The sequence below is a fragment of the Nycticebus coucang genome, chromosome 18 (assembly GCF_027406575.1).
Source record: "Nycticebus coucang isolate mNycCou1 chromosome 18, mNycCou1.pri, whole genome shotgun sequence".
Classification (NCBI taxonomy): domain Eukaryota; kingdom Metazoa; phylum Chordata; class Mammalia; order Primates; family Lorisidae; genus Nycticebus; species Nycticebus coucang.
In genome coordinates this window covers 31,174,106-31,200,521 of record NC_069797.1, presented here as the reverse complement: position 1 = coordinate 31,200,521, position 26,416 = coordinate 31,174,106, and the positions used below count along the sequence as shown (strand labels likewise).

The following is a 26,416-nucleotide window of genomic DNA, read 5'->3' as shown; positions in this document are numbered from 1 at the left end:
ATAGTCCCAGCTACTTGGGAGGCTGAGACAAGAGAATAGCTTAAGCCCAAGAGTTTGAAGTTGCTGTGAGCTGTGACGCCACGGCACTCTACCCAGGGTGACACCTTGAGACTATCTCAAAAAAAAGAAAGAAAGAAAGAAAATGATATTCCCAACATGTCACTTTGTTAGCAATAGGAAGATGTAATGACATATTGAGTCAATGCATTTGATCTTGTGAATGCAGTAAATAGACTGTGATTACTGCTTTGTTTCTAATACACAGAATTAGATCCTAGAAAAATTAAATAGGAAAGTTTGGTTAACTCCAACAGCTAAATCTCCTTTAATTGAAAGAATTGATGCAACTTTGAGGAAAAACAAGTAATTTTGAAATTGATCTTTCTTTTCTCCTTTCAAAGAGTTCACAGCATATACAAGATGGTTCTGTAACAGAGACCAGCAACGATGGGATGGAAGAAGCAAAGGATGAAATCAAATCTCAAGGTAGAGAACTAATCTTTCCTCTACATCAGTGGTTCCCACCTTCCTAATGCTGTGACCCTTTAATACAGTTCCTCATGTTGTGGTGACTCCCAATCATAAAATTATTTTTGTTGCTACCTCATACTAATTTTGCTACTGTTACGAATTATAATGTAAATATCTGATATGCAGGATGTATTTTCATTGTTACAAAGGGGTCATGAACCACAGGTTGAGAACCGCTGCTCTGCATCATAGTAGTATATAAAACTATCATTCAATTTTCATTGGGGATGGATTCTTTAAGACTTTGCATTTTAAAAATATAGTCGCAGTTGGTATGTTAAATACAACTTGGGAAATAGCTTAAAATGTATTCCCTTCACCTTCTATTTTTTTTTTTATTAAATCATAGTTGTGTACATCAATGCAATCATGGGGTACAATGTGCTGGTTTTATATACAATTTGAAATATTTTCATCAAACTGGTTAACATAGCCTTCACGGCACTTGGGCTTCTTCCATGACTTAACAATTATAAATTGGGCTGCAATAAACATTCTGGTACAAATATCTTTGTTATAAGCCCAAGTGCCCATCGATCCACGAATGGATTAATAAATTGTGCTATATGTACACCATGGAATATTATGCAGCCTTAAAGAAAGATGGAGACTTTACCTCTTTCATGTTTACATGGATGGAGCTGGAACATCTTCTTCTTAGTAAAGTATCTCAAGAATGGAAGAAAAAGTATCCAATGTACTCAGCCCTACTATGAAACTAATTTATGGTTTTCATATGAAAGCTATAACCCAGTTATAACCTAAGAATAGGGGGAAGGGGGAAAGGGAAGGGAGGGAGGCGGGGGGGGCGAAGGGAGGGTGATTGGTGGGATTACACCTGCGGTGCATCTTACAAGGGTATATGTGAAACTTAGTAAATGTGGAATGTAAATGTCTTAACACAATAACTAAGAAAATGCCAGGAAGGCTATGTTAACTAGAGTGATGAAAATGTGTCAAACGGTCTATAAAACCAGTGTATGGTGCCCCATGATCACATTAATGTACACAGCTATGATTTAATAATAAAAAGAAAAGAAAAGAAAAAAAACAAAAAAAAATACAAATATCTTTGTTATAATGTGATTTTTGGTCTTCTGGATATATACCTAGTCCTTCACCTTCTATTAATGCTTTTGATGCAACTTCATGACTATTTATCTTATACTTAATGAAAAAGAAAATTTATCTAAGAGAACTGATACCTAGCAGAAAGTCGAGGGATACAAAAATAAAATGAAAAACTCTAGTGATTTAACTGCTTGTTGTTATTGGTTCTGTTTATTCTTTTTTTGAGACGGAGTCTCACTATGTTGCCCTCAGTAGAGAGCTGTGATGTCCAACTCTTGGGCTTAAGCGATTTTCTTGCCTCCGCCTCCCAAGTAGCTGGGACTACAGGTGCCCACCACAACGCCCGGCTATTTTTTTGTTGCAGTTGTTACTGTTTAGCTGGCTGGGGCTGGGTTTGAACCTGCCAGCCTGGGTGTATGTGGCCGGCACCATAACCACTGTGCTACAGGCGCCAAGACAATTCTGCTTATTCTTTTTATTGTTTTTTACTCTCTCTCTTTTTTTTTTTTTTGCAGTTTTTGGCAGGGGCTGGGTTTGAACCTGCCACCTGTGGCATATGGGGCTGGCGCCCTACTCCTTTGAGCCACAGGCACCGCCAACTGATTTTTACTCTTTTTACCTGACCACATATTTGTTCTGTTTGATCTAAACCTTAACTTCTTGCCCTGTCTCTTACCCAAATTTTATGTAATTATACAGATTGAAATCAATACTTAGGTGCACATATGGAAAAAACATTCATCGAAAATTAAATAGGTGGCTTGGCACTTGTAGCTCAGTGGTTAGGGTGCCAGCCACATGCTCTGGGGTGGTGGGTTCAAACCCGGCCAGGGCCTGCTAAACAACAATGCCAACAATAACAACAACAACAAAAAAAGCTGCACATTGTCGCAGGCACCACTGATTAGCTGGGGCAAGAGAATTGCTTAAGCTCCAGAGTTTGAGGTTGCTGTGAGCTCTGACGCCACAGCACTCTACCGAGGACAAGGGTGAAATAGTTGAGACTCTGTCTCAAAAAAAAAACAAAAGAAAAGAAAAAGAAAATCAAATAGGTGGAGGGGGATTAGGAAGGGATGAGTAAATTCACACTGGGTGATGGACACACATAACTTTGATCAAATAGTGCAAAAGCAATTTTTGTAACCAAAATGTTTGTACCCCTGTAATATTCTGAAATAAAATTTAAAAAAGACAAAAATTATGCAGATTGAAATTTTACAAGGTTACAGGACTAAAAAGGCAATAAGTAAGTAGACAAAACATTAATCTCTTCCCCTTGTTCAGGCTGGTCTCCAGTTCCTGAGCTCAAAGGATCCTCCCACCAGGCACTCTACCCTGGGCAACAGAGTGAGGTCCTATCTCAAAAAGAAGAAAAAAACGAATTTCCGTTTGTAGAAGATTTCATGGCATATCTAGATTAGAGCGCTAGGACTTTTTTCCCCCCAGATTATTGTGGGAGTTCAATGTTTGCATTTGTTAGGTCGAGTCCCTCTCGAAGTTGTGTCCAGCACCCAACAGCCAGAATGGTAGGATTATAAGCATGAGCCACGGCACCAGCCAGAAATTCTTTATAATATTTAATATTTGACAGTTCCCTTCAATTCAACTTAAAAGTATTGAGTGTTTAGTGTATGGCTAGGCTGGATGAGACTGAATTATAATAATTATTAAAATATTTTCTGGGCGGCGCCTGTGGTTCAGTCGGTAGGGCACCGGCCCCATATACCGAGGGTGACAGGTTCAAACCCAGCCCCGGCCAAACTGCAGCCAAAAAATAGCCGGGCGTTGTGGCAGGCGCCTGTAGTCCCAGCTACTTGGGAGGCTGAGGCAAGAGAATCGCTGAAGCCCAGGAGTTGGAGGTTGCTGTGAGCTGTGTGAGGCCACGGCACTCTACCGAGGGCCATAAAGTGAGATTCTGTCTCTACAAAAAAAAAAAAAATTTCTAAAATATAACTTGCTAAATAGATCCTACTTATAACTTTCAGGTGCTTGCTTTTTTTCCAAAGTGTTTTTCTGTCTTTTAAACCAATTAAGGGTAATGATTTACTATTTATTATTATTAATACACATTGTAATACTTACTCATCAAATACCAAACTTTCTGGCTGAACGTGGTGGCTTTCACCTATAATCCTAGCACTCTGGGAGGCCCAGGCTCACTTGAGCTTAGGAGTTCAAGACCAGCCTGAGCAAGAGCAAGATCCCTGTCCCTACTAAAAATAGAAAAATTAGCTGAGTGTTGTGCTGTGTGCCTGCAGTCTCATCTACTTAGGAGGCTGAGGCAGGAGGATGGCTTGAACCTAGAAGTTTGAGGTTGCTGTGAGCTGGGCTGACAGACAGCACAGCACCCTAGCCTGGACAACAGTGTGAGACTTTGTCTCAAAACAAAAATACACACAAAAATATCAGAACCAAATTTTCTAACACTTATTTTATATTTCTTACAAGTGTAGTACTATTTTTCATCTTCACTAACTTTCAAAATTTTCTTTCTGGCAAGTCTATCTGTCCCTTTTCACTTGCTCTCATCTCTTATTTTTCAGATTTCACTTCCTCCTCACCCTAAATTTCTACCACCAATACGCCATTTATATTCTTTGCTTTTACGTTCATCACTTGGGCCAGGTATATAAATCAACTCTTCCATTTTGAATGTACCAAAAAGAATTGTGATCTAGGCACAATTTGTTATAAATTTAATTAGGTGTTCACTTTAATCAGTTTGTGGCACCAAATTTGCACCTACCAAACTCCACGTGCATTCCATCTTGTAATTTATTGCCTCCCTAGAAAACTTACCAAGCAGGAGTTTGTAGTCTTTCCTGTTCTTGTACTTTCATTTCTTTTCAATGTATGGTAGAGGGAAGCGTGTTTAGTTTGTTTAGGTCTATTCATGCTAGTGTTTGATATGTACAGAAAACACTGCAATTGGTTGTTGTGGTATCAAATGCAACACAGTGTATTTATTTATTCAATAATCCCCACTCTGTGAATATGTGTGTGTATGTGTGGGTATATACAAAGTAGGAACAGGAACTGTTATCAGAATTTCAACATGTCAAAGGAAATATCTTTAACATTGTTATATACCTGTCAAAATTAAAGTCATGTTACCTTGACAAGCAGCTCCCACAATGCACTCAAATATGTGTCTTTGCATAGAAAATACTGTGGTTAAATGCATCAGGTCAATTCCTCATTTCTTTATCCTGATTATTCTCCTTTTCAGGCTATGAACTCACCTTGCATTTTGAGAATTTTTTTTAAACCATCAGTTTGCTCAGTTCTACTTTGATTATACAGTCCTAGATTAACAAAGTTTTAGAGGAAACTGACTTTTTATGTATCTATTGAATTTTAATTCCAGTAGTGTTTAGTGGTGCTTCTTTTCTTCATTCTTTTGACTCTATCATACGAATGTTAAGAAATCTGAATAAGACGACAAGGGCAACTAAGTTTCATACAGGGCCTGTGTTTAAAGAGAACATCATACAGCTTATCAACTAGCCCCACCATTTAATCAGCAACCAGTGCCACTAATGCCGTATGCCTTGTGAAGAAAGAGCCTGCTAAGGCTTCTTACAATGTGTGTTATATTTAATTCATTTCTTTTTACATTCTTAAATAGGTTTTGTACTGAGGCTGTCCCAGCTGTGGGCCATGCACTAAGAGTAGAAAATGGTAAAAGTCACTTATAAGGCTAGGCCTTTCAAATACATTTAAAGAATTCTTCTGTGTACCTACTTATTTAATTCAAAGCATTTATGTCCACAATGCTTGAATAGGTCTCCGTAGGTTAGAAAGTAAGCTAGTAAAGTGGCAAGGTGTACATGTCAGGGGAGGGTTTGAAAGGCTCTTAATTTTAGGAAGAGTCTAGGAAAATGATCCTGAACAAGAATTCTAGTGCTTAGCATAGTGCCTGGTACATAGTGAGGAATAATAATTATTTACTAAGCAAATGTATAAGTGAATCAATCAACCAATCTGTAAAACGTTTAGGAATGTCCAAGCACAGACCTACTTAAAAAAAAGCAAAACAGTACTGAGGGTGGCGCCTGTGATTCAGTGGGTAGGGCACCGGCCCCATATATGGAGGGTGGCGGGTTTGAACCCAGGCCCGGCCAAACTGCAACAAAAAAATAGCTGGGCGTTGTGGCGGGCGCCTTTAGTCCCAGCTACTTGGGAGGCTGAGGCAAAAGAATTGCCTTAGCCTGGCCCGGCGGCTGTGGCTCAAGCGGCTAAGGCACTAGCCACATTCACCTGAGCTGGCGGGTTCGCATCCAGCCCAGGCCCGCCAAACAACAATGATGGCTGCAACTAAAAAAAATAGCAGGGCATTGTGGCGGGCGCCTGTATTCCCAGCTACTTGGGAGGTGGAGGCAGGAGAATCGCTTGAGCCCAGGAGTTGGAGGTTGCTGTGAGCTGTGATGCCATGGTACTCTATCCAGGGCGACAGCTTGGGGCTCTGTCTCAAAAAAAAAAAAAAGAATTGCCTTAGCCCAAGAGCTGGAGGTTGCTGTGAGCTGTGACGCCACAGCACTGTACCAAGGGTGACAAAGTGAGACAGAGTCTCACTAAAAAAAAAAAAAATTAAAAAAGAGAATTGCTTAAGCCCAAGCGTTTGAGGTTGCCGTGAGCTGTGGTGTGAGCTGTGATGCCAGGGCACTCTACTAAGAGTGACATAATGAAACTCTGTCTCAAAAAAAAAAAGAAAAATTACCTCTTTGAAACTATATTCAATTAAACCTCTTAATTAATTTGCCGTGGGGCAGGTCTATAATTTGTTATCCTTGAATTCAGAGGTCACTCAGTCAAAAAACAGCTTCAGATAGGCTTGTTGAAAATCCTGATTTATTAACCTTGCTAATGCTGTGCCTCTTTTTCTTCTCTTGGTTTTATGGCTCTGAGAGGGAAGTATTTGACAAGAGTTGTAACTAAACACATGTGTAATTCCATTCTGTGTATTAGTGGGGACAATGCAAGCATGGGATCATTGCTTAGCAACCTCCAATAGCCAAGCCCACTAAAGGAGCACTAGCAGGCTGCAGTGGAGAGAAGGCCCTAGGTCATGTGTGAGTTTACTAACAAGCCATGGCAGATGGGTAGATATTAAGTTACTACACATCTATAGCTGCACCCTTGAAGACCACAGGTCTTCACTTTAGTCTGCACTTTATCTCCAGGTTTTTCTCCTCTTTTTTTTTTTTACTGAGGGCGGTAGTACACCTTTCCTGGAAGTACTGCAATACCAGAATGATGCATGTAGTAGATAGAACAAGCTCACAGTCCATCTCCTAGTTCTAAAAATGCACTTAATATTGCTTTCTCAGATACAGTAATATCAGATATTAAACTAATAAGAACAGATACTACACTTGATCTTAGCCAAATGGCTGAGAAGCGATCCAAGTTGCTCTTCAATCTACTGCAGTCTAGGTTCCATTCTCAAACACAGAAATTGTTTAGTGAAGAACAATTGGATCTAAATTCCTGTATACTTTCTACTTCTTATATTACTTACTTTTTGCAGCATTTGGCACTGTTGATCACGTCCTTTGTAGTGACATATTTTTTTCTGCCCAGCATCTTTTCAGGAAACAATGCTTCCCTTCTTCTTAATCCATTTGGTTCATCTTAATCCATTAGATGAGGCTGACCCCACCTCTTCAGATCCAGTAATAGGTAGTGATCCAAACATGACCATTCAGAATTCTCACTACCCTTCAACACAATGGATGGGTCACAGATAGGCATATAATTTATGCCAAGTAAATTAAAACTTTTCCCAGATTTTTGCAACTAAAATCCAATGGCAAAAGTCAGTGGTTATAAAGATTATGTAAATATAAAGCCTGGGGGTGACCATTTTAATCAACATGTTAGGACTACCTGCCTGGAAATCAATGCAACAGAGCAAAGTAGAGACTAAGGTAGATTTCAGCTGTGCCTGGAAACAGTTATATCCCTGGACTTTCCAGCTACATGAGCTAATAATTCCATTTTTAATTTAAGCTATGTGAGATGGATTTCTATTGTTCACAACTGAGAGATCTTTAATAATGCATCCTTCTTGAAACTCTTTCCTCTTAGGGTTTTTGTGATTCTAATCTATCCTATCCTCCCAACGCCTGAGTCACTCTCAAACTCCTGTGTAAGTATTCTTTTTCTGTCTGTTCCTTAAAAATGTTTCCCAAGATTTCTTTCTTCATCCTTATCTCACTCTGAGTAAGTTCATCCTATAATAACAATAACTAATTTTTTAGTACTAATTTTTTAATACATAGAGATATATTATTTTCTAATAATGACTATCCTGGACTCTCTGTTTACACTTTATAGAAGTAGAAACTGAATTTGATAAGTTAAGCAACTTGCTCTAAGTCACATAGCTAATAAGTGTTAGAGCTGATTGCACTAATGTATACAGCTATGATTTAACAATAAAAATAAATAAATAAATTTAAAAAAATAATAAATAAATCCTGGTATCTCTGATTTCAGGGCCCATAATATTTTTTTTTCTTTTTTTTTGTAGAGACAGAGTCTCACTGTACCGCCCTCAGTAGAGTGCCGTGGCATCACACGGCTCACAGCAACCTCCAGCTCTCGGGCTTACACGATTCCCTTGCCTTAGCCTCCCGAGCAGCTGGGACTACAGGCGCCCGCCACAACACCCGGCTGTTTTTTTTGTTGCAGTTTGGCCGGGGCTGGGTCCAAACCCGCCACCCTCGGCATATGGGGCCGGCGCCCTACTCACTGAGCCACAGGCGCCGCCTGGGCCCATAATATTTTTTAGTATAACATTTATTCATTCATCAAATATTTGAGTGCTTATTATGTTTCTGACATGGTTCTAACCACTGGAAATTCAGTAGTAACCAAGACAGACAAAGTCCCTGTATTAATGTATCAGATTCTAAAGATAGGCGAGATAGATAATTCCTCCTAAAAGAAAAAACAAAAAACTCCATGGATTCAGCCAGAGAAATAAAACAAATAAAGAAATAAAAGCTATAGTAATTATAAAGGAAAAGTAATAAATTCATTTTTCTGGTAAATGACATGATTGTGAACATAGTAATTGATGTAAATTTATAAAAGACTCTAGACACAAAGTTAATATATACAAACCAACAATACTTCTATATATTAGCAACAAACAATCAGAAAATGAACTTTTAAAAATATAATTTTAATTGGTAACAAAACATTAAATATCTAGAAATAAACCAAAGATGAAAATTTCTACACAGAAACTATAATTCTTTTTTTATTTTTTTTTTAAGAGACTGAGTCTCACTTTATCGGCTTCAGTAGAGTGTTGTGGCGTGTCACAGCTCACAGCAGCCTCCAATTCCTGGGCTTAGCCGATTGTCCTGCCCCAGCCGCCAGAGTAGCTGGGACGACAGGCGCCCGCCACAACAGCCGGCTATTTTTTGTTGCAGTTTAGTTGGGGCCAGTTCGAACCTGCAACCCTTGGTATATGGGGCCAGCGCCCTACCCACTGAGCCACAGGTGCTGCCCTGAAACTATAAATTATTGCTGAAAGAAATTAAAGAAAACCTATATAAGTGAAGGGATGGAATATATCTTACCCATGAATTAAAAGACTTGTTAAGACAGTAGTTCTCCCTCAATTAATCTCTAGAATTAATGTAATTCTAATCAAACTTTGAGCACAATTGTATGCATATGTTTATGCATATAGAAATTGACAAGTTGATTCTAAAATTTATATGGAAATGCAGAGGACCTAGAAAGAAATCTTAAAGAAGAATAACAAAACTAGAAGACTTACCATTACCAGATATCAAGATATATAACAAAGTTAACAGAAATTAGGATAGTATTATACTGGCGTAAGAATAGACAAATAAGACAGTGGAATAGAATGGAGTCCAGTTGAAAGTCCTATATTGAATATAGGAGATATTTTTAGTATGACACAAAATGGGGAAAAAATGTATTTTGAGTCTTACCTCATTCCACACACAAAAAGAAATACTACATATGTTGTAGATATAAATGCAAATGATAAAACAATAAAGCTCTTTAGAAGGAAACAGAGAATATCCTCATGACTTTGAGGTAGGCAAAGATTTGTTAAACAAAACACAAAAAGTGCTAACCATAAAAGAAAAAAATTGAGAAACAGACACATTAAAATCAAGAACTTCTGTTTATCAGAAAACACCACAAAGAGAGCAAAAAAGCAAGCAAGTTGTGAGAAACATAAATTTATAACACCTATATTCATCAAATACTTTTATCTGAACTACTACAAATCAATAAGAAAAGCTAAATGGGTTCAGTGCCTGTAGCTCAGCAGCTAGGGCGCCAGCCACATACACCTAGGGTGCCAGCCACATACACCTAGGCTGGCGGGTTTGAATCCAGCCCAGGCCTGCCAAACAACAATGACAACTACAACCAAAAAATAGCCAGGCATTGTGGCAGGTGCCTGTAATTCCAGCTACTTGGAAGGCTGAGGCAAGAGAATTGTTTAAGCCCATGAGTTTGAGGTTGCTGTTGAGGTTGCTGTGAGCTATGACACCATAGCACGCTACCCACGGCAACAGCTTGAGACTCTGTCTCAAAAAAAAAAAAAAAAAAGAAAAGAAAAGAAAAGCTAGATGACCCAATAGAAAATGGACAAGACTTGAATCGATACTTCGTACAAGAAATATTCAAGGCTGGGTGCAATAGCTCAGGCCTGTAATCCTTGTGCTCTAGAAGGCTGAGGTGAGTCCGTCACCTGAGCTCAGGAGTTTGAGACCAGCTTGAGCAAGAGTGAGACCAAAAATAGCCAGGTGTTGTGACAGGCACCTGTAGTCCAAGCTACTTGAGAGGCTGAGGCAAGAATATTGATTGAGCCCAAGAGTTTGAGGTTACTGTGAGCTATGACACCATGGCACTCTACCCAGGGCAACAAAGTGCAACTCTGTCTCAAAAAAAAGGAGAGAGAGAGAGAATATTCAAGTAGCCTATAATAGAGAAAAATTTTCCAAGTTTCAATCATCAGTGAAGGGAAAATTAAAATCACAATGATATACCACTACATACCCATTAGAATGACTAAAAACAACAACCAAGAAAACAGATAATACCAAATATTGTCAAGGATATGGAATATAGAAACTTCCTTATATGGCTGGTGAGAATATAAATTGTTGCAACAAGATCTTGTAGTATCTTGCATTATTTATTTGGTAGGCCTTTAAAAAAACACAAAACTTACCATTTAAATTATGTTAAAGCATAAAATTCAGTGCCATTAAGTACATTCACAATGTTAGATACCCATCACCATTGTCTAGTTCCAGAAAATTTTCATCACTGCAAATGGAAACCACATCTGGTAAGCCTTTTAAAGCTGAAGATGGGTGTCTTTCTTCAGTTTTGAGAGATATTCTTGCATTATTTTTTTTTTAATATTTCCTTACATTTACATTCTTGGTTAGCTCCTAATGCTTTTGTAAGATGAATTTTAAAAGTTCTGGATCTATTCTCTAATCTCTCATCATTTTCTTTGCTTTGTTAATCCAACTCAGTTTGATCTTCTAGCTTGCTGGTTGGTCTTTGAGTATTTTGTGACTTTCAAGCCAATGTATTGATGGTTTTATTTCCACAACAAATCCTTTCTCATCCCCAAGTATTTTTTCTCTCTCTCTCTTCATTGATTTTCTGAGTTCTTTTTGTGTTTAAATAAACTTTTAATTTTAGAATACTTTAAGATTTATGAAAAAATTGTGAAGATAATACAAAGAGCAGACAAGCTCTGCTCCACAGTTTACCTATTACTAATAACTTACATTAATATGTCACATTTGTCACAATTAATGAGCCAATATTAATAATTATTAATGAAAGTCCATACTTTATTCAGATTTCCCTAGTTTCTGCCTAATGTCCTTCGACTATTCTAGAATCCCATCTGGAATACCATATTATGTCTAATTTCATGTCTGTTTAGATTTGTCTTTGCTCTGACAGTTTCTTAGTTTTCCTTGTTTTCAATGACTTTGGCAGTATTAAGGAGTACTGTCTGGTATTTTTGTGGAATGTACCTTAGATCGGATTTGAGACAGTTTCACTTTGTCACCCTCGATAGAGTGCTGTGGCATCCTACCTCACAGTAACCTCAAACTCTTGGACTTAAGCGATTCTCTTGCTTCAGCTCCCAAGTAGCTGGGACTAAAGGCGCCCGCCACAATGCCTGGCCGGCTATTTTTTAGAGATTAGGTTTCACTCTGGCTCAAGCTGGTCTCAAACTTGTGAGCTCAGGCAATCCACCTGACGTGGCCTCCCCGAATGCTAGGATTACAGGCATGAGCCACTGCACTTGGCCCTCATTTTTTTTTTTTTGTCACAATTAAACTGGGGTTATATTTTTCTGGGAGTAAGGCTACAAAGGTAAAATACCACTGTCATCGCTTATCAAGGGTCCATGCCATCAATATGGCATAACTGTTAAGGTTAATATTGATCATCAGCCTGGTATAGAATTTGGCATGTTTCTTAACTGCCAAGTTATCTTCACCCCATTTTCATACTGTACTCTATGAGGGGAAGTTACATGTGAAGGCCACACTTAAGGAGAGGGGAGTGAGGCTCCACATCCTTGAGGGCAGAGTATCTACATAAGTTGTTTGGAATACTTCTGCACAGGAGATTGGTCCATTCTTCTCCATTTACTTATTTACTCAAGTGTTTTTTAGCACTTCCTTACTGGCACAAGAGGCTCCAGTTTTGTTTTGTTTTTTTTAATTTCTTTGTTTTTGCTTTTTGTGAGTTTGCTGTTGTTGTTGAGGCAGGTCTCACTCTGTCTCCCAGGCTGGAATGCAGTGCCATCATCATAGCTCACTACATCCTTGAATTACTCAACTCAAAAGATCCTCCTGCCTCAGCTTCTCAAATACTATGGGCATGCACCACCACACCCAGTTTATTTTTCTGTTTTTTTGTAGAGTCAGGTTCTCACTGTTGTCAGACTGGTCTTGAACTCCTGACCTCAATTGATCATCCTGCCTCAGCCTCCCAGTGTGCTAGGTTTATAGGTGTGAGCCACCATGCCTGGCCTACACTTAAAAATTTATTGCTCCAATCTTAGAATCAGCTATATCTTGAAGGAGTCCTGATATTTTTACATTAAAGAATGATATTAGAAACCAAGATGTAAACACTAGATGTCCAAGTTCTCTAAACCATTCTTTTTAAATAAACCATTCTTAACATTTTACAATTTCTTCTAATTTCTCTGCTCTGAGGATATTAATTATAATCCTTTTGGAAACTCCTTACATGTGTTGTACTTAATGATATGTCCTAGGGTCTTGGGTTGGTATTAGAGACTAATGTTTGTTGAATTTAATAATGAAGATGGTTTTCTTTAAATATTCTGTGCTGCTTATATATGTGTGCTTACGTTTGCAGTTGAGATTCCTCGTTTGCTTTCCTCTGGGTAGAGTTTCTGTTTTCTGTAGTCTGCTGCCAGTGATTGTGGAGGAGGGACAAAATGTACAGACAATGAAATCTGTCAATAATTCATTTTCTGTTGTGTGTGAAAATCCTGCCTTTCTAGCCAAAACATCTATACTCCTTATCCCACTGCAGCGGTAAATGCCTCTGGTGTCTGATGATTAGCACAAAATAGGGATGAAGATACACAAATGGTCAGTCTTTCTCCTGCTACCCATGTTTACATCCTCTAAACTTGGGATGCCTCAAAGCTACTCCCAAAAGTCACAATGGTTTCCTCCTGTGTCTTTTTAGCCCTGTAGTTTCTTCAGTCAGTTGACTCCCGCTTGCTTTACATATTTTTCAGAGATCCTCTAAATTTCTAACTACTGAAGGCCTCCTTCATGATTGCAGCATTCTTATGCTATATTTTATTTTTAGTTATTTATTTAGAGACAGAGTCTCACTATGTTGCCCTCCATAGAGTGCTGTAGGGTTATAGCTCACAGCAACCTCAAACTCTTGAGCTTAAGCAATTCTCTTGCCTCAGCCTCCTGGGTAGCTGGGACTAGAAAAAATAGCCTGGCTATTTTTTGGTTGTAGTTGTCATTGTTGTTTAGCAGGCCTGGATCGGGTTCAAACCCACCACTCCATGTATGTGGCCTGAGCCCTACTCACTGAGCTACAGGTGCCAAGCCCTTATGCTATATTTTTAAAACACACACAGAACATTTCCTGTCATTTGTATAGATTTTGGTAGGTAGGGGATTGTTAGGTCCCTGTTCTCAGGCCACCATCCTGGTCCAATATCTCTGTCCTGCATTTGTAAAATGAAAATATGAAAGAGACTGGAAATATAAGAATAGGAAATAATGTATTTAAATATACATGTATGGTGGAAAGCACACCTTTTCCCACTGTTTTGCCTGCCAACTGAACCTCAATTTTGTAATAGATGAAAATCGTTTGATATCAGAGAAACTTGGTTTAAACCCTGACATCAAGAAAAAAGTATAGGGCAGCACCTGTGGCTCAGTCGGTAAGGCGCTGGCCCCATATACCGAGGGTGGCGGGTTCAAACCTGGCCCTGGCTGAACTGCAACAAAAAAATAGCCGGGTGTTGTGGCGGGTGCCTGTAGTCCCAGCTACTCGGGAGGCTGAGGCAAGAGAATCGCTTAAGCCCAGGAGTTGGAGGTTGCTGTGAGCTGTGTGATGCCATGGCACTCTACCGAGGGCCATAAAGTGAAACTCTGTCTCTACAAAAAAAAAAAAAAGAAAGAAAAAAGTATAGATGAGCAGACTGTCTTACACTTATCTCAGCTACTTGGGAGGTCAAGGTGGGATAATCTTTTGAGGCCAGGATTTTGAGACCAGTCTGGGCATTCTAGTGAGACCCTGTCTCTAAAAAGAAAAGAAAAAGAAAGAAATTATGATTGACCAAAACTATTCATGCATCCTGAGCAACACAGTGAGATCCTGTCTGTACAAAAATAGAAAAAATTAGCCAGACTTCGTGGCAGGTCACGCCTGTAGTCCTAGCTACTTGGGAGGCTGAGGCAGGAAGATTGCTTGAGCCCAGGAATTTGAGGGTGCAGTGAGCTATGATTACACCAGTGCACACCAGCCTGGGTGACAAAGGGAGAACCTGTCTCAAAAACAAACTATTCATAGTACTCCCACTTTTCTTTACCAGTGATTGGTCTAGGTGTAGGCACATATCCTAGTTAGGACCAATGAAATGTAAAGAGAACTCCTAGAGTGGGGAGCCTGGAAGCTTTTCCTCTTTGGTAATAAAACAGCCTCAAGAGGAGAAAGCCACTTTGTTCCCAATCCTTTTTTCTTGTGAGGAAGTAATGGCTGGAACTGTCACATAATGGCCATTGTGTAATAGTGAGGTACTAGCACAGAAAAATGAATGAAGAGCAATAGAAATAGGCTAGGTACTTAATGAAATAACTGAACTGCTGAATGACTTTTGATGGAGTCAACAATAAATGATTTTGTGGTGAAAGTCACTGTTGTCTATTTTTCTATTACTTTCATCTGATAGTATTACAATATACTGTGCAGATGGATGTAAAAAGACTTTTTTCCTAATATTATTCTGTAGTCATGTTGATTAAAATCTTATTCTAATATTTCCTACATTCCACTTCTTTCCCCCTCAGAGTTAAACCTGGAGAGGCAGCCAAGAATCTCAACTGGTTCAATAAGGGACTTGAGATTTTCACAGAATGTTGTGATTAGAAAACCTGCAAAAGTTGTGTTTCATTTAGATGAATCTGAACTGAAATCAAAGCTAGAACCACCATGGAAGAAAAATCTTTTTGAAAGAGTGGAGGCAAGAGCTCAAGCCATGCAGCAGAAAATAATAGAAAAGGATAATCTGAAGAAAGAACTAGAAAAAAAGGCTGGAAAAAAAATTCCTAAGGATAATTTGGCCAAAGAGTGGTTTAATACCGAAAACATGACACTGGATACTCGCGCATATTTGCTTGACAAACTTCTACCCACCTTAGTTCCCGGAGTGGAAAAAATGTTAATGCAAGTGGAAAAGAAGAAGCTTTTAACAGAAGCTGATGTTTCAACCAAGTTTGATCCGATTAATCGTTTGGGGGAATATTTAATGAGAAACAATCCTTATTATATCAAAGCCCCAGAAATCTCTGGTTACCAGAGGGTGATGAGAGATGTCACAGAAAACCTGAAGATACATGTTCCCGGTACTATCTGCAACAGGTACAGTTTGTTATATTACCTTTTTTAAAATTTCAGGTTAATATGAAGGTACATAACAATTAGGTTACATAGTTTGGATTTGTAAGGTTAAAGTCTGAGTTGTAGCTGTGTCCTTCACCCAGGAAATGTGCCATATACCCATGCATTGTACCTGATGGGTGGGAGCCCACCAAAACCCTTTCCACCCCACCACCATTTGAATCCAACTAGGTTTTTCTCTCTTTTTTTTGTAGAGACAGAGTCTCACTTTATGGCCCTTGGTAGAGTGCTGTGGCCTCAAACAGCTCACAGCAACCTCCAACTCCTGGGCTTAAGCGATTCTCTTGCCTCAGCCTCCCGAGTAGCTGGGACTACAGGCGCCCACCACAACGCCCGGCTAAGGTTTTTCTCTTGTATGAGCCTGTAGTTGATTTTTGTTTTGCTTTGTTTTGTTTTGTTTTTTGAGACAGTATCTCACTCTGTGCCTTGGGTAGTGTGCCTTGGTATAATAGCTCACAGCAACCTCAAACTCTTGGGCTCAAGAGATCATCTTGCCTCAGCCTCTTGACTAGGTGGGACTACAGAAGCCCACCACAACACCCAGTCAGCTATTTCTTAGTAGAGACAAGGTCTCACGTTTTTCCCAGGCTGGCCTTGAACTGCTGAGCTCAGGTGATCAACTTGCCTCAACCCAGAGTGCTAGGATTACAGGTGTGAGCCACTGCACCCAACCAAGCCTGTGGTTGTTAATCTACTAGTTTTAATTTGGTACAGAGTACACATGATGGTTGTCTTTCCATTTCTGTGATACTTTGCTTAGGAGGATATTCTCCAAGTCCATTCGGGTTGCTATAAAAGGTGTAAAATCTAGCCGGGCGTTGTGGCGGGCGCCTGTAGTCCCAGCTGCTGGGGAGGCTGAGGCAAGAGAATCGCGTAAGCCCAGAAGTTAGAGGTTGCTGTGAGCCGTGTGACGCCACGGCACTCTACCGAGGGCAGTACAGTGAGACTCTGTCTCTACAAAAAAAAAAAAAAAAAAAAAAAAAGGTGTAAAATCTCCATCTTTTTTATGGCCATGTTTATCACAGTCTATCAATCCATTCACATGCTGAAGGACACGTGGGTTGTTTCCACATCTTTGTAATTGTGAACCAAGCTGCTGTAAATATTCAAGTGCAGATGTCCTTATGGTAAAATATCTTTTTTTCTTTTGGATAGACACCTAGTAATGGGATTACAGAGTCAAATGATAAATCTACTTTTAGTTCTTTGAGGAGTCGCCATGCTTCTTTCCATAGAGGCTAAACTAGTTTGCAGTCCTACCAATGGTGCATGAGTGTTCCCTTTTCTCTGCATCCACACCAGCATCTGTGGCTTTAGGACCTTGCGATATGGGTCATTCTCACTGGGGTTAGATGATATCTCAAAGTGGTTTTGATTTGCATTTCTCTGATAATTAGGGAAGATGAGCATTTTTCATGTGTGTGTTTGCCATTCTTCTGTCTCCGTGAGAAAAGTTTCTGTTCGTGTCTCTTGCCCAGTTTTTTTTGTTTGTTTGTTTTTTGAGACAGAGACTCACTATGTCACCCCTGGTAGCGTGCCATGGCATCACAGCAACCTCAAACTCATGGGCTTAAGTGATTCTCTTGCCTCAGCCTCCCAAGTAGCTGGGACTACAGGCGTCCACCACAATGCCTGGCTATTTTTTGGTTGTAGTTGTCATTGTTGTGTGGCAGGCCCGGGCTGGGTTCAAACCTGCCAGCTCCGATGTATGTGGCTGGTGCTCTAGCTGCTGAGCTACAGGTGCCAAGCCATCTTGCCCAGTTTTTAATGGGGTTGTTCATTCTTTTCTTGTTGATTTCCTTGAGGTCTTTGTCATATTTTTTCAATTATGATTTGTCTCCTTAACATTGAAAAACTAGTAGAACATTAACATAATCACACAAATAGGACTTAAAAGAAGTGATGTTATAGTTATTCAAAAAGTATTTATTGAACTATACTTCTATGTGCTTCACTTTTATGAGGCACTCTGAAGATTAATGAAGTATATTAAATAAGTTCCTTTTGTTCATAGATTTAATTATCTCACTGGGACTCTAAATGTATATTGATTTATATTTTTATTTGTCACTCTAGACTGGAAAGGAAGCTATATCCATCTGAGTTGGTACTTTTAAAAAATTTAACTTTCCACACAAGCAATATATTCATCTGTTCAAATGTCAAAATGTATAAAAAGTTATACAGTGAAAAGTTTTCCTCTTGTTTTTATCCTCTATCTACCCAGTAATCTACCTCTGCTGTAGATAACTACTCTTCTTAATTTTCTATGAATCCTTATAAAGTTGGGGTTTTTTTTCACAGTTTTTGGCAGGGGCTGGGTTTGAACCCGCCACCTCCGGCATATGGGGCTGGCGCCCTAATCCTTTGAGCCACAGGCACCGCCCCTTATAAAGTTTCTTTATGCATATATAAGCAAATGTGATATGGATTCTTAATTTTCTTCCTTTTAACAAAAAAGTTTGTTCTATTAGTTACAAATATGTCTCTGTTTTTCACCTGCCATTTATCTTTTGTCATGCAGAAGGTATTTTTATTTCTGTGTAGCCAAATTTAACTTTTATTTTATGACACCTGGATTTTGAGTTAATGCTACATTTCAAAATATTAAAATAATTTTACTGCATTTTCTTGTGGAATTATTATGATCTTCATTTTAAACCATGATTCATTTTGAATTTATCCCAGTGTAACATGTAAGGTAAAGATCCAAATTTGTCCTTTTTTAAATGGCTACTTGGTGTTGCCCCACTGGTTTGGGATGAACCTTTATTACTAAATTCCTATATATTTTGGAGTGTGTTTCTGGATTTTTCTATTCTATTCTATTAGTTTATAGCCCTTTCATGCGCTACTACCACATTGCTTTAATTGTTGAAAAATTGTTTAATTTTTATTTTAATAAAACTGATAGTGCTGGTCCCCACTATTTGCTCTTCTTTTTTTTCTGATGCCTCTTGGCTATTCTTGCATGTTTACTTTTTTAATATGAACTTTAGGATTAATTTGTCTAGTTGGAGAAAAAGTAGAGAGAAGAAACCAAAGCAAACCTCATAGGAATTTTTATCAAAATCAGAATACATCTTTAACTTAACCAACATCTTTAGTAATGAGGAGTTTTTCTACCTAAGAACAACAGGTGTCTTTCCATTTGCTCATCTCCTTTTATATCCGTTGGTATTGTCTATATATAGTTTTTATATAGGTTTTGCATCTCTTTTATTAGATTTATTACTAGTTATTTTTCCTTGCTATTTTAAGTGGAACTTTCTTCTTTTGTACATTTTCTATCTGGAGGTGGTCTGAAGACATAAAAGCTATTTCTGTATCATTTTGTGCCTTGCTACCTTACCAAATTTACTTACAGTGAAATTCTAGTTGATTGCTTGAATTTTCTAGGGAAATAACTATACTGATTGCAAAAATAGTAGTTTTCAACTTTTACATTTCTAATATCTTCGTTACCTAATAGCATTGGTTATTACCTCCAATACACTGTTAAATAATAGTGGTGGTCAGGGCATCCTTGTCTTTATATGTCTTTAGTATTTTAGAAATGCCTCTTGTGTTACTACTTCACCATGAGCAGTTTTAAAAAATATATGTACATATTAATATTAGTTCTATTCCATTTGGAGCTATTGTGATCCAGTGGATTCAATGGATCACAATAGGAAAAGTGCATAATTTCTATCTTACAGAGTAATTTTTAAAAATCAAGATTGCTGATTTTGACAAATACTTTTTCAAGACCCATGGAGATAATCATTTGATTTTCACCTGAGATTCGTTAATGATGAATTTTATTAATAGATTTCCTAATATTGAACTATCTTAAAATTCTTGAAATAAATCCTACTTAGCTGATATGTATTTGGTTACATGAAATATTCTTCCCTCTAGTAAGACAGAATAAATATTTTCCTTTTAATTATAGATTTTCAGAATATTACATATATCTACTTACCTATCCAGTAGTCACCACCAGTGGCAGCAAATAAAAAAATGTTTCCCCTTTTGGGGAGGGATTCTTTTTTTAGTATCATTATGGATGCATGGATTTTAATATTTATTCAATATATTTTAATCAGGTATACTTATTTTTCCTTTTCTCAAAGCTGTCGCCCTGGGTAGAGTGCTGTGGCATCACAGCTCACAGCAACCTCCAATTCTTGGGCTTAAGCAATTCTCTTGCCTCAGCCTCCCAAGTAGCTGGAACTACAGGTACCCGCCACAACACCCAGCTATTTTTTGGTTGTAGTTGATATTGTTGTTTGCCCGGCTGGGGCTAGATTCGAACCCACCAGCTCCAGTGTACGTGGCTGGTGCCCTAGCCACTTGAGCTACAGGTACAGAGCCCTTATTTTTTTTCTTTTTAGTTGCTCAAATGGCCCCAACTTTGGCTCCTGTATTCTTGACAATGCTTCATGTAGTTTTCTTTTCCTTTCTTTTGTTTCTTCATTTTTTTTTTTTTTTTTTAAGGATTCCTTGCTTCTTTTGATAGGGATCACTCATCTGGGAGGTAAGAGTGCTCACAAACATTGTGTAGTCATTTTTTGTAGGCCCTTAAAGATTAAGAAATATAATTATTTATTTATTTTTTATTAAATCCTAACTGTATACATTAATGCATTTATGGGGTACAATGTGCTGATTTGATATACAATGGGAGTACTTACATCTGACTAACATAACCTTATTAAAAATCATTTTACAACAAAGACATTTGTGTAAGAAATATAATTTTTTTCCTCATTTCTATAGTGGTTAGTATCAAAAAAATATTTTTATTTATTTATTTATTTATTTATTTTTGAGACAGAGTCTTAAGCTGTCTCCCTGTGCCGTGGTGGTCACCTCACAGCAACCTCAAACTCTTGGGCTTAAATGATTCTCTTGCCTCAGACTCCTAGTACCTGGGACTACAGGTGCCAACCAAAAAGCCGGCTATTTTTTTTTTGCAGCTTTTGGCAGGGGCTGAGTTTGAACCCTCCACCTCCAGCATATGGAGCTGGTGCCCTACTCCTTTGAGCCATAGGCGCCGCCACGCTGGCTATTTTTTGTTATTGTTGCAGTTGTCATTGTTGTTTTAGCTGGCCCAGGCTGGGTTCGAACCCTCCAGCCTCTGTGTATGTGACCGGCGCCCTACCCACTGAACCACAGGCACCACTAGACAGACAATTTTTAGGGCACGCCCAGCATTTCGTGCAGCCTATACTGGCACGGTTCACTTCTGGGGCTGCTGTGCTGCCCGTGGGCTCCAGGCCAAGCCTGCTCCTGTGCGCCAGCTCAAGAGAGCCTTCTGGACCTAGAAGCAGACCCTGGTCGAGTTGAAGCCAAATAGGGTGCAGTGGGTAGTTCGTTTGGTGCGCGATCCAGTGCTTTGGAGGCCTGGCTTCAATGGTGTGCTGATTGTGGCGGCACCAGTAACTGCTTTACCGAACACCTCCTCCTCTGGAAAAAGCCCTTCTGTCCTGCCCTCAGCTGTCTGAGCTCCGGTCCCTGGTGGCCATGGTCTGGGAAGGGTACAATGTGGTCCACCCTTAAGGGCCATGATAGGATACACCGTTTTGCCTGAGGCTATTCCCGGACCATATGGGGAGATTTCAGCGTCCCCATCAGCAGAAACATCATTCACACCAGTGACTTCGAGGAGGGAGCCCAGAGAAAGGCCCTCCTGTGGTTCCAGAGCAGTGAGCGGGTGAACTGGGCAGACAGGGCCACCACAGCAGGGTCTCCTGTCTCAGGGCTCAGGCTGCCCTTAGCCGCCCCAGCATCTGTCCAGGACCAACTTCCCCAGTCAAAAAGAACTCAATTGAGCCCACACTTCTACAGTGTCTCCCAGATCACTTCCCTGTCCACCTTCCTCTACACTTCAGCCCAGAGACGTCTAAGCCACCAACTTTATGTGCCTTTCTGTATCCTAAGCCAGCACAGGACTGGACCAAATCCTTTCTTTACCAAAGTGCCAGACAAAATTTGGGGTATCTTTAAACAGTAGGTAGTGTAACACTTTCCCCCTCCAAAGGGTAACATTAAAATTCACTGAGCCGGGCGGCACCTGTGGCTCAGTGAGTAGGGCGCCAGGCCCATATGCCGAGGGTGGCGGGTTCAAACCCAGCCCCGGCCAAACTGCAAAAAAAAAATAGCCGGGCGTTGTGGCGGGCGCCTGTAGTCCCAGCTGCTCGGGAGGCTGAGGCAAGAGAATCGCGGAAGCCCAAGAGTTAAGAGGTTGCTGTGAGCCGTGTAACGCCACGGCACTCTACCCGAGGGCGGTACAGTGAGACTCTGTCTCTACAAAAAAAAAAAAAGAGAGAAAAAAAAAAAAATTCACTGAGCCAAGAAAAAAAAAATATTACTAATTTTTTGAATGAGTTTATATTGATAATTTCATATCAAATACAATGCTTCCAGGTTTTTACCCAATTTCCTTGATTTTATATTTGTATATCTTTTTTTTTTGCACTGAAAATCTAGGTTCCTAACATAACTGATTTTTTAATCTTATAAAATAGCTTTTAATCTATATAAAATTTATATAAAATAGCTTCAAAATGATAAAACCAACAAGCCTTCTAATAATAGGAGTGCTAAACAAAGTTTTAGATTTATTTGCAGCTTTTTTTTTTTTTTGTCCTTGGAATATATTTCACTAAGTCTGTGTGTATATTATATATATATAGAGAGAGAGAGTTATATACAAAATGGAGCCATACAAAAAGTAGAATAAAGAGAACAGGTGTTAAATTCCTTTACAGCAGAGAAAATACATTTTAACCACGACTTAAGATTATTAAAATATCAATAAATTTGTTCACATAAAAATTAAAAGTTTTACCTAATGTGTATGATGCAATGGTACATTTCAAAACTATTAAGAAATGAGTATAATTGTGATGGATGTGTTACTTAGCTCAGTCTAAGAATTTCACATTGTATATCGAAGCAGTACCCTGAACCCCATAAATGCATCAATGTACAAAGTTATGATTTAATAAAAAAATTAAAAAAAAAAAAACAAGGAGGCCAGTAACAGAGAACACACATGATCTGCCTCGCCCACTTGATAGTACCTCGTGTCCTTTCAAGGTAATCTGACTTTTAATCAAAGAGAACGGGGATGATTAATTCCCTGATTAATAACATGTACATGTTCACAGTAATAGAAATTCTAAATGGTTACCAGAGAAGCCTTCTGCACAAACTATAGTATTCCACAAGTGTGATGCTACTGGCCCTGGGTTCCCTACACGGAAAATTTGGGGGCTTGATAAAGGTATTTTTACAGCTAAGCTTTATTACTATGGCTAATCTTTATTTCTATGGTAGACTTAAAAGAAGGAGGTAGTTAAATTAGCAAGCCTTTTTAAACCCTTATAGATCACACCCCAGATTTTCTGGAGCTGAACCTGAAATGGACCAGCCAGGACAGAATTCTTGGCAGTTGAAGCTATCAATTGTTTGTACACCCTGTTTGTCTTCAGGGACCCTTACCAAAGAAGGGGAGGGCCCTCTAGCTTCCTTAGACTAGAACCCCTGAAATTTTAAGAGCATGCTATTCAAATCATGGAATGGATTACCTCCCCAGATGGATATAGCTCATAATTAAATGGGCATGTACAACACCCATGTTACTGGAGTGAACAGGATCAGACACAACGGGGTTCCACCGAACAGAAGCATCACAGACACAGGCCATCGGAGGTGCACAGACAAGGGAGCACCAGGAAGAGAAAAAAGATGCCTGAACTTTCTCAGGAAAAAAAAAATTATTCTCAGGCCGAGTCCAAACTTCAGCAGCACATATTTCAAAATCTTTATTTCTAATTTTGAAGTCAATACTTTTTGTTTAAAACAAAATCTCAATAAATGAAGAAAAATAACATTTAAAACAAAAAAATAGGTTTTTCAGTTACAAAGTTATTACGTCCGATAAGTTCTGAAATTCTTGTTCCCTTTTATTTAAGCAAGATGCCCAATGTTCAGAAAAACATATTGTGCTTGTATTCAGAGACTCACATTTCTGATCAGTCTCTTGAGATATTTTTTCCAGGTTGCTACTCAGTTTATCATATTGTTTCAAAGACTCTTCAACCAGTTTTGTACCTTCTTGGTTAAAATGTCTGAGTTCCTGTGACAAGCCATCTGAATCAGCACAAAATTTTTTACTTTGAAAAGTTGTTTGGTTGATCATATCGTTAGATTTAATACAAAAAGAGAATGACATTGTTGAAATGGGAAACCAAGACTCAAAGGATATATAATTTCTCAGGATCACACAGCTCTAAGGTGGCAGATTTGAACACAGGTTGTCTGGCTCCAGGGCCCAATATCTTATGAATCTTCTACATTGATGAATGGTGCTTTGGCCAGTGTTTTTTCACAGCAGACTGACATCACATCTGCCACTAAATGACCTTTGAAAAGATCATCCTTCCTCATGAAAACATTCCCAGTCCTCCTCCAGATCCGATGTTTTGTTTTGTACTTTTACAGTACTTAATTATACAGTTATTAAAATGAAAAAAAATTAAAAGTTTTTTACCTGGCAAATTGAGTCACTACTGCTCAATTCTGCCAGCAGCCATGGACATGTAAATGAATAGCATGGCTGTGTTCCAATGACACTTTATTTACGGATACTGAAATTTGAATTTCACATAATCTTAAGATGCCACAAAACATTATTTTCCTTTTGACTTTAAAAGAACATTTAAAAATGTAACAACCACTCTTAGCTTTTGAACCATAAAAAACCAGTCAATGGGCCAGATTCAGCCCCGGGCTGTAGTATACTGACCCAGGGTCTAAATGATATCTACAATCTTGGCTGGGTGGGGTGGCTCACACCTTTAATTTTAGCACTCTGGGAGGTCACAGTGGGTGGATTGCCTGAGCTGAGGAATTCAAGACCAGCCTGAGCAAAAGTGAGACCCCATTTCTTTTCTTTTCTTTTTATTTTTTTTATTGTTAAATCATATATATATGTATTTTTTAGAGGCAGAGTCTTACTTTGATGCCCTCAGTAGAGTGCTGTGGCATCACAGATCACAGCAACCTCTAACTCTTGGGCTTAGGCAATTCTCTTGTCTCAGCCTCAGGGCGACATAGTGAGACTCTGTCTCAATTAAAAAAAAAAAGAAGAACCAAGAGCGGTGGCTCATGTTGTAATTCTAGCACTTTGGGAGGTCTAGGTGGGGGGATCTCTTGAGGCCAGAAGTTCAAGACTAGCCTGCACAAGAGCAATTCCCAGTCTCTACTAAAATTGAAAAATTTAGCCCGACATAGTGGTACACAGCTGTAGTCTCAACTACTCAGGAGGCTGAGTGAGAAGGATCACTTAAACCCAGGAGTTGGAGGGAGCACTGAGCTATGATGATACCAGTGCCCTCTAGGCTTGATGACAAAGCAAGACCCCATCTCAAAAAAAGAAAAGAAAATTTCCATAGGAGGTTATTATGCATACTAAACTTTCAAGACCAAATTAAAGAGAAACCAAATTAAGAGAGTTTTAGTATCAGTGAAAACTTCAATAGTGTGCAGGAAGCAGAGTCATTAAATTTAATAAATAGCTTACAGGAAATTTTCACTCACCATCTGTTCTTGTAAAGCAATAAATTAGATTGTCTTTAGATCTATTTCCATAAAAAATACTTAAAATTTAGGAAATGGTGTCAGGGCTGTAAACCAACCAATATTGATAAACCCGTTATCCTGTTAGAGATACGTTAATCTCAATCAGTGCATAAAACTCTAGGAATTTACCTATGTCTATGATTAAGAATAGTAATAAGCACACTAGGGCTCTTGCCTAAGTTCCATTGCCAACCAATTCCATGGCACAAAAGGATTAGGTTGTTTAACTGATGTATCTTGAACTGAAAGTCTGTGTTCACAGGGCCCTTTAAGGCTAGATAAGAGTTAATTTTCTATTTCTATGATAAGCCTCAGTTTCTATTGGAGCAACACCGTTGTAGGAATTTCATGAAAGAGTTAATCAAAGAAGCTTTGTTTGCCTGGGTTTTTAGGATTAGGGCTTCATTTCTCTCTGGCAAAAAGCCAAGTTCTATATGTCAACAGATGGCAATGTCAGGCATTTGTAGGATATTCAAAAATCCTAAAGATGCTTTACAACAGCATGTTTTGCTCCCAGTGCCTATTGACTTAGTTTGTATACTTAGCAATATTAGTAAAAACATTCCTGCTTAGAAATTCTCTGAACTATATCACTGTTTGTGTTGTCTTTAATTTATTACAGACCCTTGGAGAAGTCCATTTACTTCAGAAATGAACATCTTTCCTTTCGTATTCAAGAAAAAAGACAAATGAAATTTTTGTTGGGTTTGTGAAGACTTTATCTTCTGGTGATAATGTCAGATTGATCCAAAAAGTTTTTATCTACCTACTTCCCAGGACAAAAAGGGATTCATGATGTTTGATGTCTAAGAGCAATAGGTAGAGAAGACAATCTTTACTTATTTAGAGCAATCTTTATAGTAGGGCCATTTATCTGAAAAAATATAATATCACTGCTTTGTGGGCTTTATATATGCAATCTAATTTACTGCTTTACAGCAGC

At 38.8% G+C, this 26,416-nt stretch overlaps 1 protein-coding gene and 1 non-coding gene across 2 annotated transcripts in view; one reads left to right on the top strand and one right to left on the bottom strand.

The window, feature by feature from the left end:
• Positions 1 to 406: 406 nt before the first annotated feature.
• Positions 407 to 26,416, top strand: part of EFCAB5 (EF-hand calcium binding domain 5) — a 135,378-nt gene continuing 109,368 nt past the window's right edge. The window contains 2 exon segments of the mRNA XM_053570868.1: positions 407 to 486; positions 15,228 to 15,798. Coding sequence (XP_053426843.1) covers positions 453 to 486; positions 15,228 to 15,798 — 605 coding nt within the window. The 5' untranslated portion in view covers positions 407 to 452.
• Positions 6,818 to 7,007, bottom strand: LOC128571518 (U2 spliceosomal RNA). The gene has a single exon (XR_008375917.1). It is a non-coding gene; the product is annotated as a U2 spliceosomal RNA (small nuclear RNA).